Source organism: Nycticebus coucang, chromosome 15 (genome assembly GCF_027406575.1).
Source record: "Nycticebus coucang isolate mNycCou1 chromosome 15, mNycCou1.pri, whole genome shotgun sequence".
In the NCBI taxonomy this organism is placed as follows: Eukaryota; Metazoa; Chordata; class Mammalia; order Primates; family Lorisidae; genus Nycticebus; species Nycticebus coucang.
In genome coordinates, this window is record NC_069794.1 from 83,059,370 (window position 1) to 83,071,854 (window position 12,485).

Sequence of the window (12,485 nt, forward strand, 5' to 3'; positions counted from 1 at the left end):
TCTGAGGAGTATGAGAGAGAATAGTCCAAGCCTCTTGCCTAGTCTCCTGTGGTTTGCTGGTGATCTTTGGCATTCCTTGGCTTATGCAATCACCGCCCTTATCTCTGCCTTTATTTTTGCGTGGTGTTATCCCCGTACACTTCTCTATCTACAAAAGTCTCCTTCTCATAAGGACACCTGTCACACTAGATTAAGGGCCGACTGCAGTCCTGTATGACATCACCCTAACTAGCTATTAATAATTACATCTTCACTGATCAAATAAGGTCATATTCTAAGGAGCTGGGGCTTAGAAAGTCAGCACACAAATTCTGTGGGGGACTCAAATTCTGTGGGGGACTCAATGCAATCCATAACAATGACCACTATTGTTACCATCAGTTAGCAACAGTTAGCATCTGCAATTCCTGGTTATTCTGCTATTACCTGCCTTAAAAACAGTGGTTTATTATCTCTGGAAGCTTGTTTTCTAAGACATTCAAGACCATAGCCAGAAATAAATGCAGCAACTAGGAATAATAAATATAAGTTAGAGAAATGACTGCAAAGGCTTTTCCCAAACTAGTGTTTTCTAACAACAGACTGCAAAAATGACTCAAAGCTGCTTAAGGAGTCAAGGGGTATTTCCTCCCCAAATGGGTGGGCTTCAGGCCTTTTACCCCGGCTTTAACCAGAGCAACTCAGATTTTATGTATTTATTATGTATTGGAGATGTATTTGTCAGAGTTTTCCAAAGAGAGACAGAAACAAAAGGATGTATAGAAGAGAGAAAGAAATTTATGAAAAGGAATTAGCTCATGTGATTATGGAGGCTGGCAAGTCCAAAATCTGCATGGTGGGCCAGAAGGCTGGCGGCCTGGGAGAGCCAAGTTTCCCGTTTGGATCTGTAGGCAGTGGGCTGTACAGCCAGGAAGAACCAAGGTTGCTGACAAAATGTAAAGGCTGGAAAATTTTCTTTTTGGTCCTTTGTTCTAGTCATGCCTTCAACTGATCAGATGAGGCCCACTCACATTGTGGAGAGCAGTCTGATCTACTCAAAGTCCGCCCATTTAAGTGGTAATCTCATCTAAAAACACCCTCCCAGAAACACCCAGAATAATGTTTGGTCACTTATCTGTACACCGTGGCCAACCAGATTGACACATAAAATTATCCATCAAAGAGCTCTGCATAAAATTTTGTTGGAAAAAAAATGGATGGACTGCTGATTTAAATAAAAAGAAAGTTTGAAAACTCCTGCCTTAGATAATCCTTGATTAGAAGCTCAGGTTAAGTGCCTCTATGTTTTCCTTCAGCAACTATCACCTACTTGAGAACTATAGATTTAATTGTGTAGGATGTTCCTGAAGAATCGGCTTAGATCTTCCTTCTCAGCATCTTTGCAGATTTTACATGTTTTTGAGACGAACTATAACTCTTGGCTCAGTGTAAGTCGGTGAACTTAAGAGTTCTTGATCTGGTTTATTATTGTCAAACTTGGACCAATTGGTATACTTCATGCTTTAGAGCAGTGTTTTTCAACCTTTGTTTTTGTTTTTTTTTTAATCTCACAGCACGTTTGAATCTATAGTTAAACTTCCATGGCACACTTAAATTATGTTGATTGAAAGAAAGAATATGCTTACTGTGCTTTGAACTTCTTTTGAAAATAATTTGATTAATGATCTTTAAAATTTTTTGCAGCACTCCTAAGATCCTCTTGTGGCACACCAGTGTGCTGTGGTACACCAGTAGAAAATCACTGTTTTAGGGAATAAGAAAGGAATTTTATCATCAAGGTTTTGAAATACCATCAAAGTATATAACTGGAACAACTTGTAACCAGACTTGTTTTGTGGAGAATATTTAGGATTAAGGATTAGAAGTCCAGAACTTAAATCCTGCCTCTTTCCCTTATTAACCAAGTAACTTTTAGCAAATTCCTTAACCATTCTGGGCTATAATTTCTTCTGCTGCTTCTTGGGGATAAAACCTAACATCTGCTTTATTTGTGGGAGCCCCTATTGGCTCATCCACATTCTTCGGTGACACTGAACATCTCTAGGCTCCAGAGTTGTAGAAACTAGTCCTGGATCTTTGATCTCCAGCCGTCCTTGCCTCACTATATACTTCTCTACCTTGGATCAGGCCCTCACACTCGTTGCTTATGTCTTTGCAATGACCTTAGCTGGTTTCTTCTCCAAGGCACCTTCCCTGTTCTTGCCTGATTCTCTTTTCTCAAATGTGAATCTAATTATGTTTCTTCCCCTGTAACTTTCAGGATAAAGTTCACTTTCTTCTAATAATAGCTGACACTTACTGAGTGCTTACTGCATGCTCAGTGTGGTACTAAACACGGTGCGTGGACCATCTCAATGAACCTCCCAACACGTTTAAGGGATGCAGTTACAGTTAGTATCCCACTTTAATCCATGAGGGATCTGAGTCTTAGAGAGATTAAGTAACTAGCTTGAGGTCACATAGCTAATGAGTGACAGAGACAAGCCACTGATCCAGGCATTCTGATTCAAGCACACACTCTGAACCCCTTGCCCCCTGGGCACCCCAAAGACCCTTCAATGAGTGGTCTGTTCCTTCTCCAGCACTGCTCCCGCCTCTCCTCGTCACCCAGTGACCCAGCCACTCTGAACTCTGTATCCTAACACTGTACAAAGTGGGCACAGCGCCTGACTCTTAGGAGGGTCTCAAAAGTATAGTAGAACCTTTGAAAGTTGACCACCCAGGGGACTGTAACAAACTGGTCAACATAAGGAACGAGGCCTACTGTACTGATAGGTACACGTGGTGCATGTCTGGTTCATGAAAATTAGGTCAGCTTAAGGAGGTGGTCCATGTAGGGAGGTGGTCAACTGTGGAGATTCTACTGTATCTGTTTATTAAATGAATGAATGAAAAAAATCTAAAGAGCATTTTGTTAATTACAAGGCTCCCTACCAATGTTGGCATTGATATAGTATCATGATATTTTAGGTAAAAACCACAAATATGCGGAAGTTCTTTAGTTGACTAATTCGGAGTTTCTTAACCTTGGCACTATCAACACCTGGGGCCAGATAGTTCTTTGTCATGGAAAATTGTCCTGTGCATTATGGAAGGTTTAGCAACATCCCTGTCCTCCACCCACTAAAAGAGATGCCTGTCCCTCATTTTGTACAGCTGAAATGTCTTCAGATGTTGCCAAACATTGCCGGAGGAACAAAATCAATTTAGGACCACTTGTCTGACTCTGATTGCTCATTTTGACTGAACTTCTGGATCTGGATGAGTTCTTTAGCTTCTCTGGAATACAAATTCCTTAAAAATGGGGTTTGATACTAATTTACTGTGTAGTTAGCAATGTATTAAAAAGTGTTCATAGACAGTACAGTTAAATGCAGTGAGGTACGTTGGATTACATTCTGAAACAGGAAAAGGATATTAATAGAAAAACTGGTGTGAACTCCACATAAAGTCTGTAGTTTAGATAATAGTGTTGTACCAATATTAAGTTCTTAGTTTTGAACATGTACTGTGGTTATATAAGCTGTTAATGGTGATAGCGAGTGTATGATGCCCCATGATCATATCAATGTATACAGTTATGATTTAATAAAAAAAAAAAAGAAAAGAAATAAGCTGGGTGAAAGCTATATGGAAACTCTTTGTGTTACCTTTGCAACTCTTCAGTACATCTAAAATTAAAAGTTTTTTTTTTTTAAATAGTCATTTAAGTCAAGTACTAAGCAAAAGGTGAGAGAGACCCATTTTGTAAGACACAAGTAGAAACAGAGCTATGTATGTTCCTCGTAGGTCTAGAAGAACAGTTCCTAAGTTATTGTATGTCCTTCGTTCACTCCACAGACTCTCTATTCATATGGATGATGAACTGCGACATATTGCACAGAATTCTCTTCAGGGTTTGCTTGTTGACTTCTCCGACTGGAGAGAAGATGTCCTGTTTGGCTTTACCAACTTCCTGCTGCGAGAAGTAAACGACATGCATCACACCCTCCTGGACTCCTCCCTCAAGCTGCTGCTGCAGCTGCTCACCCAGTGGAAACTGGTCATACAAACGCAGGGAAAAGTCTACGAGCAAGCCAACAAAATCAGGAACACAGAGGTGATTCCCACACCCGCCCTGCCAATAGATGTTCTTTTATGTATTCACCTGTGAGTACATGGCAGCCCTGGGAGCCTCTGTGGTCCTCACTTCCAACTTCCAAGGATCTTCCTACTTCAGGGTAGCCCTTAGTTCTTAGTTCTTCCAGCGGCATAAATCGTGAACAGGCATCTCAGGGCACAATATCTCTCGGGTCAGATTTGTTAACATCAACAAGGTCGTTTACAGAATAGAATTTTTTTTTTTTTCTGGAGAATTATCTCAAATTTATTTGTAAGAGCAAACGATTATAGATCTGGGAGTCAGGGCTAGAGATGGATATGGAGGTGGATGTGGATATACAGGGTGGCAATAATAGTGGCAATTACACACTATTTTAAATTGTACATAAACTTGGCTTGGCACCCATAGCTCAGTGACTAGGGCACCTGCCACGTACACCGAGGCTGACAGGCTCATGCCCAGCCCAGGCCTGCTAAACAATGACAACTGCAACAACAACAACAAAAATAGCCGAGCATTGTGGTGGGCGCCTGTAGTCCCAGCTACTTGGGAGGCGGAGGCAAGAGAATCGCTTAAGCCCAAGCATTTGAGGTTACTGTGAGCTGTGACGCCACGGCACTCTACCAAGGATAGCAAAGTGAGACTCCGTCTCAAAAAATAAAAAACAAAAAATAAATTGCACATGAACTTTATGGCCACCGCATATAAACAAGTTAACTTTAGTCAGCAATGTACTGGTTGCTTTGTCCAGTATCCACAGAGAAGATGGTGCACTCCTGGGGTTTCCTTGTCCTTTCACACCTTGGTCCTAAATAGGAAAAATCAGTAACATTTTGGAGCATGTGTTGAGGAAGTTTTCAGAGGAGAACCAGGGCACTGGTGACTTGGCATTCGCCATGAACAGATGGAGAAAGGAGTCTGGCTGGAAAGGAGCGTAAAAACTGAGAATCTAGGGACTGTGGAGGAACAGCTGGAATCCCAGAGGGGCCAAACCCAGAGATGACATTCAGCTCCTTGCTTCTTCTTTGTGTTCTCCACATGCCCACAGAAGATAGGTAAAAAAACAGGGATTGCCTGTGCCTCTAAAGAAGAAAAAAGGAGGGCGGCACCTGTGGCTCAAAGGGGTAGGGCGCTGGCCCCATACGCCAGAGGTGGCGGGTTCAAACCCAGCCCTGGCCAAAACTGCAAAAAAAAAAGTTATTTGTTGTTGGGCGGCGCCTGTGGCTCAGTAGGTAGGGCGCTGGCCCCATATACCAAGGGTGGCGGGTTCAAACCCGGCCCCAGCTGAACTGCACCCAAAAAATAGCTGGGCGTTGTGGCGGGCGCCTGTAGTCCCAGCTACTCGGGAGGCTGAGGCAAGAGAATCGCTTAAGCCCAGGAGTTGCTGTGAGCTGTGTGATATCATGGCACTCTACCGAGGGCCATAAAGTGAGACTGTCTCTACAAAAAAAAAAAAGAAAAAGAAGAAAAAAGGAAAGGAACATAGAATCTGCCTTGTTGTCCGGCTTGCTTTTGCTTTAGACTCATTTGGTTGTGGTTTAGGAAATTTCAGAATCAAACACAAAAATGTACAAAACCTAAATGATACTCTAACATGCAAACAACTAAGCAAGTCTGGATAGAAAGTCAATGTTTGAAAATTTGATTTAATAGTCTATAGAGAAGTCTATGGAGAATTTAAGTGAAAACAAATTGAGGTCACTTTAATTGTGTACATAGCGCAATCCCCTATGGTTAGAGATGAAAAAAGTTTTGTTTTTATTAATATTAACAGCCTTTGAAAAGTTATTTTTCATCAGAGGTAACAGATGGCTGATGGTATTCCAAGGCAACAACTGATCTGAAAAACAAAAAGGGATCTAGGATATTTCATGAGTAATAATGAATTCACAGACTTGTCTGATTCTAAGCTATTGTCATTCATTTTAATATTACAAGGTGAAATGATCCCAAAGATGTACATATAAAGAGTATCCTTCTGCTTTCATGGATGTTTTGCTTAACATAGAATGTTGTTCTTTTTGCTCGACAGCTAATTCCCAATGGCTCCAGCCACAGAACTCAGTCGGAACGAGGTCCCCACTGCAGCGTGCTCCATGCTGTAGAAGGGTTTGCTCTGGTTTTACTCTGCAGTTTCCAAGTGGCCACACGTAAACTGTCTGTTTTAATACTCAAGGAAATCCGAGCTTTATTTATTGCCCTGGGTCAGCCTGAGGTATGGATGATTCTTCTGAATTTTCCAATTCATTTCTTGCAACTGTTTTAAAATTTTCACTAAAAACTCCAAATAATGCATTACTACTTTATACACTTTTATGTCACACATCGTGTCCATACATCATTTTTGATTCATTTTTGGGATTGTAGTTATGTAACGGCATCCTGGATCTACTCAAAATAAGTCAAGATAAGTCATCTTTTCTGAGAAAAGATAATTTCTGGTCTTGTAAGGGTTGTTGCTTTGATAAGAAGTGAGCTTTGGTTATGGATTGTTGCCTTCCTAGGGTCCAGCACTCATCTAATTAAGAAGATATCATAAACTTGAAAAAAATAAGCATCCCATTTAAAATGATCAAGGTACCAAATAGTCTGGATAATTGAAAGTTATTCAATATTGATGATGGTAGAAGGATGGCATCAGAAGAAAGGTGTCCTCTTGAGATGGGAGAAGGAACCAGTTGCTAAGCACGGTCACCTCCGGCTGAGCCCCCACACTTGGTCAACTGCTATGCACCCTGGTTCAGAGGTTGCCGTGTGTGTCCTCCTGGCACAGGGGGCCAAACCCTTAGCAGATGAAAGGGGAAAAAAAACCAACAGCTTTTAATGTCACATGCTTCTTTAGAAAATTGCAACTTCCCATGTCCATCCTTTAAATCATTTTTTTTTTTTTACAAAATACCCATATTTTCAAGCTCATCACCGTCCTTTCTGTTCACATTCTTCAGGTAGATTTCTGAGACATTCCAGAGGCACATCTCTGGCACCTGGTAAATCTCTGAGGCATGTGCTGTTTTAGCAAGCCTCCATTATGTTTCTAATTATGAAAGTAAGGATAATAATGCTCTATATGTGTCAGGCACTGCCCTAGCTGCCTTACAGTATCTCATTTAACCCTAATAACAACCTGAGACTTGGGTTTGTTATTATCCCAATCGACAGGTACTGAGGCTGAGGTTTAGGGAAGTAAATGCCTTACTTCACTCAAGTCAATAGCTAGGAAATGACAGAGCCAGAAGTCAGAGCCATATCCATATATTTGCTTATCATACCCCGTATTCTTAACTGCTAGTCAGCCAGATTGTGCTAGGGATATTTCTCATATGTTGCTTTCTTTGACAAGCCACAACTTTCCTTAAGCCATTCTTATTCACGCATGAATACAGACATTCCTGGGCTTTCCCATAGGCTTGTAAGTAAGTAATTTTATGTTTCCAGGTTTCTTATAACAGCAACTGTGTATATATTCACTTACATATTATTCATGTAGAAGAATTTTCACTAAGAAACCCTCTCTTCTGACCTTTCCAATTTGCTTCTTTTACTAAATAGCTGTAGACCACCTAAATACCACAAAGAACACATAGTCAGTCTTTAGTTTCTGCAGAACTAAAATTCCATCAGAGTTAACAATGTATCAGTTAATTTAGCAGTCCTGTGACTTCAAATGACATAGCATGTCCTCATGGGGGTTTCATTCCTTGAAATTAACATGAACCCTCTAGTGAACAAGCTGTGTTACTGGGAAGTATTTAGACTCTCACATGCAAGTCTTGGAAATTCAGGTGTATGTCTTTTCAGTACAATGTGAAACTGGAGTTCTAATTATCTTCCAGTAAACTTGGAAGACAGAGCTGAGAACCACAGGGAATTTTACTCACTGCCTTTCGCCATCTGGGCACTCGCTCTTCTGTGAGAAAACCCTTATCACCATCTCACATGCTGTTCTGCTTCATGAACCAGATGGAGGTGGTGGGGTCGGTGGGGAGGATTCATTTTCCCATGGAAAGTAATCACCTCCCCTTTGTACAGGATGACGACAGGCCCATGATTGATGTCATGGATCACCTCAGTTCTTCCATTCTTGAAAGTTTTATTCATGTAGCAGTTTCGGATTCGGTAAGTACACATTTGATCCCAGTTGCTGGTGGCTTTTAGATACATGCTCTGGAGCAATCCGAAAAAGAGTCACACACACACACAGTATGTGGAAGAATCAGGCCTTTATGTCAGCTTAATAAAGTGACCCAAAGGTACTTATAAAAATAAGACTGGTTTTTCAAATGCTAGCTTAGGAGAAAGTCAGATAAATTTCAAACAAAATTTGAGCCTTAGGAACATAGATAATATTTTACGAACTGCATTTCAAGAAGAGTTGCTCAAGGTTCCTAACAACAAATAATTTGCCTTATTTACTGTACTTTTAAGACTTAATATTTTACTTTAGACTTGCTGTGTAACTTCTGTTTGTGTGGCTGCTTTCTGTTCTGCAATATGCTTTCACATGTATTGTCTTATTTGACCCAGTTATCAAAACTGAGAAACGTGAAGGGGGTCAGTCCACAATTCCATAGAATGAAAGTGTTAGAGCCAGACTTGACCTTGTTTGGACTCTGAATCCAGGAGAGTTTTATCTGCTGCCCAAATACACTCTTCCTTTTAAAAAGCATATTGGCAGCTTTCAATTTCCTGAACAAGTAGAAGGGAAATTGAAACTGCTTTTGGTTATCTGACTTTTAAAAAATAAAAGTATAGTAATAGGACCTGGCATGGTTTCAGTGAAATAGCTGAAGGGGGGCAGGGCAGGACTCCTTGCAGAATCCATATTACTGATGCCTGATGCAGATGCCTGCCAGATAATTATAAATGAATACAACATCTAAAGACATCTGTGTGCTTTCCCTGGCCTTCTCGGAGCTTGAACTGCTCTTTTCAGTAGCCCTCCTCTTGCTTCTAGTCAGAATAATAACAGTGCAGACCCTAACAGTGACCTATGAGGAAGCAGAGCGGCTTCTTTGAGAATTTCTAAGTGTAGAGTGGTGTTTTTTTTCTTTCTTTCTTTTTTTTTTTAATTTAGGGAGACAGACTGAATCAAATCGTTAACTTCAATTGTTGTATATACATGTCAGAGTTGCCCACAGATGTCACTATTTTGTTCATGCACGTTCATTCATTCTCTTTCCTGGCGTCACAGTCGTGAGCAGGGAGTAACTAGGTCAGCAATACTACACTTAGACAGAAGCTTAAAGGAGGGGATAGGAGTGGGAGAAGCAGTGTGTGCCTTGGGCCAGGTGTTTTTACAGCTATTGTCTCACATAATTCCCTGAGAGATTAGGTGAGAGGAGCGCCATGATTCCCAACTCATAGATTACGGCAGAGCTGGGATGGTCTGTACCAGGTCACAGGCTTTGGGCAGCGTCTGTCTGGGAACCTCATTTCTCAGGCTCTACAGCCCCAGTCTGCTCCTTGTGCCCCATTAACCACTGAGGCTGCCGGTGTAACGCTTGTACCCCCAGATAAAATGCGTCACTTTAGACACCTAGCAAACATAAAGGCAATTTCCTCTCATCATGGCAGCCAGATTATTTGAAAATTGGTGTCCCCTGAGCTTTGATTTACCTGGACTTAAAATAAAATGAAATATAAGAACTTATCAATATGAATATTTATCTTTCAAGAGCTTTTGAAATATATTATTTTGGCTTGCTACCAGAGGGCAAGAATAAGTAGGTATCTTATCTCAAAAATCATCAGTAGAATGGTTTTTCTAAAAAGAATTGTGTTTAGCCATCTTTATAAATCAAAGGGAAGGTATTTCAGACTAAGTAAAGATAAAGAAAATCACACCTTAAATAGGTACTAATTACAGGGATAAAAACACATTTATGAATCTTGAGATGAATAACTTCTCCGGATTTTAAAATGGTAAATCCATGGTTGAGTTTAAATCATGTGTTTATTTTAATGCCATGTGTCTGTTCAACGGATACTTTGTGAACAGCTTCTGTGTACTGAGCAGTGGTATGTGACATTTAACCAGCCAGAACATGAACCCAGTCCTTAAACTTTGCCCTTAAGCTGCTTATCCTGTAGCACAGGAAGTACTGGTGACTGCACACCAAGGTCATATGAGGTGGGTGCAGGATGGGTGTCCAGATCCAAAGCCAGCCCCATGCAGGGGTGGTCAGGAAAAGCATTTTGCAAGAAAGAACACTCAGGCGGAGCCTGTGAAGATGAAGAATTTCAGTTCACCTTTGATTCACCACCTCCCCTCTGTACCTGCAGGCAACGTTACCGCTGACCCACAACGTGGACCTTCAGTGGCTGGTGGAGTGGAACGCAGTCCTGGTCAATAGCCATTATGACGTGAAGAGCCCTTCCCATGTCTGGATATTTGCACAGTCTGTCAAAGACCCCTGGGTCCTCTGCCTCTTCAGTTTCCTCCGGCAGGAGAACTTGCCCAAACACTGCCCAACAGCCCTCAGCTACGCCTGGCCTTACGCCTTCACTCGGCTCCAGTCAGTGATGCCCCTGGTGGACCCAAAGTAAGGGATCCATGTGCTTTCCTCTGCTTTTCTTATCTTACCATTTGGCCTCTTAAATTTTCCTTTTATGCAAGAATTGGGTATGATGATCATCTCAGATTTCTGAACTTCCCCCAGAGAATTCTTAACATTAAGTCAAATCATATTTAAAAGATTTTATCTAGAGCTTGAGGGTTTTTTTAACTTAATAATCAATATGATTGTCTAAATCTGTAATCTCAGACTATTCTTGGTGAAAGAATAATTTCTTCTTAAATTTCTCCTACTCAACTTCTCAGACAATGTGGATATGCTTTGACCAACATCCTTGATGGACAGTTGTTTATCTCTATTAGAGCATTTCCTATGATCTGATCTTTATTTAATATGGGATATTTAAAATCCAGAACTCAGTTTCACTCTTGTTTTTCACTCCATATTTCTAGTAGCCCAATTAATGCCAAGAAAACCAGCACTGCCGGCAGTGGAGACAACTATGTTACCTTGTGGAGAAATTACCTTATTCTTTGTTTTGGAGTTGCAAAACCCAGTATTATGAGCCCAGGACACCTAAGAGCTTCCACTCCAGAGATAATGGCAACCACACCCGATGGTACAGTGAGCTACGATAACAAGGTGACGTGACATGCTTCAGAAGAATTATTCTGTAAGGTTTTTTTTTAGCTTGTTTGTCTAGAGTTCACAGTGCAAATTGCACTGTGCCTGCCATCTGGAGTATTATGGGATCAGATTTTCATCCTGTACATTTCTAAATTCCATTGAGTGATTATGTGAATAATTTATTGCTCTTCCCTGATAAGTAGGGAACCAAAGATAAAAATAAGTTAAGAAACGTGCTTAAGACCATACAGTGACTTGTGTTTATTTATGCCTTGAGGTTTGGTTCGTGTCCTACACACCACATCTCTCTCCCTCCTCACCAAATATTCACCTTTCAACCATACCTTGATTATTTTGTTGAAGATGGTTTTATAGATTTAAATGGTTTAAAAAAGAAGAGTTTCATACAAAATTTTGTTTAGAATCTGTGTCCCAGGTGAAAAATGCATTTGTTTTGCTATATGAAATTTGTGGGGTTTTCTTTTTTCCCTGATACGATGGCAGTGCCTCGGGATGTGGTTCAGTACTTGGAAATCGTTACAATGTGGAATCGCCATTTGCTGAGGGGAACCATCGGTTGCCACGTTACCTCTTTTTCACTTTTAATCAACTTGTTTCAGGCCATCGGTACACCATCGGTGGGCGTTCTGTTAAAGCAATTGGTGCCTTTGATGAGACTAGAGAGCATTGAGATCACAGAGTCCTTAGTTTTAGGATTTGGAAGAACAAATTCCCTCGTTTTCAGGTACAGTAGTTTTAATGAGTTGTTCTAAATTCATATATGCGGCTCCCCTCGTAGATCCCCTTTTCACTCAAGTTTGAGTCTGCATGTTGGCGTGTGCCTGGAGAGTTTATAAGCTTTGTGTGGTTCTCTTTGTTCTTTCTTTGGTTGGTGTGTGTGTAACAGGCATTCCTTGCACCTACCTCACATTTCGCCTTTAGTCGTGGCAACTTTGATTTTACCTCTCAGAGTTTAGTTCGCTGGCAAGCTTTGTTTTTGATAGATAAATACAAATGAAGGTATTTCAGCATCGATCCTCAGTCCACAATGGGAGGCTACAATGCCAAAATAATAACAGCCTGCCATGCCATTTACACACAGACATTTTCCAGAGTGTTCTGTGCCGTTAGTTGATCTTTCCATAGGATATGTCTGCCTTAATGGAACCAGCATACATGGCTTTCTGTATTCTTTATTCATATCTGCAGTCATATGGCCTCTCTGTCTGAAGCTGTCAGAG

General features: G+C 40.9%; 1 protein-coding gene across 5 annotated transcripts in view; it reads left to right on the top strand.

The window, feature by feature from the left end:
- The window catches only part of FRY (FRY microtubule binding protein), a 486,067-nt gene that overhangs the window by 351,119 nt on the left and 122,463 nt on the right, over nucleotides 1-12,485 (top strand). For all 5 annotated transcript variants that reach the window (XM_053563486.1, XM_053563481.1, XM_053563483.1 and 2 more), the window contains 6 exons: nucleotides 3,841-4,099; nucleotides 6,135-6,317; nucleotides 8,132-8,218; nucleotides 10,385-10,644; nucleotides 11,070-11,259; nucleotides 11,865-11,989. In XM_053563486.1, the coding sequence (XP_053419461.1) occupies nucleotides 3,841-4,099; nucleotides 6,135-6,317; nucleotides 8,132-8,218; nucleotides 10,385-10,644; nucleotides 11,070-11,259; nucleotides 11,865-11,989 (1,104 nt within the window). The remainder of the gene's footprint in view (nucleotides 1-3,840; nucleotides 4,100-6,134; nucleotides 6,318-8,131; nucleotides 8,219-10,384; nucleotides 10,645-11,069; nucleotides 11,260-11,864; nucleotides 11,990-12,485) is intronic.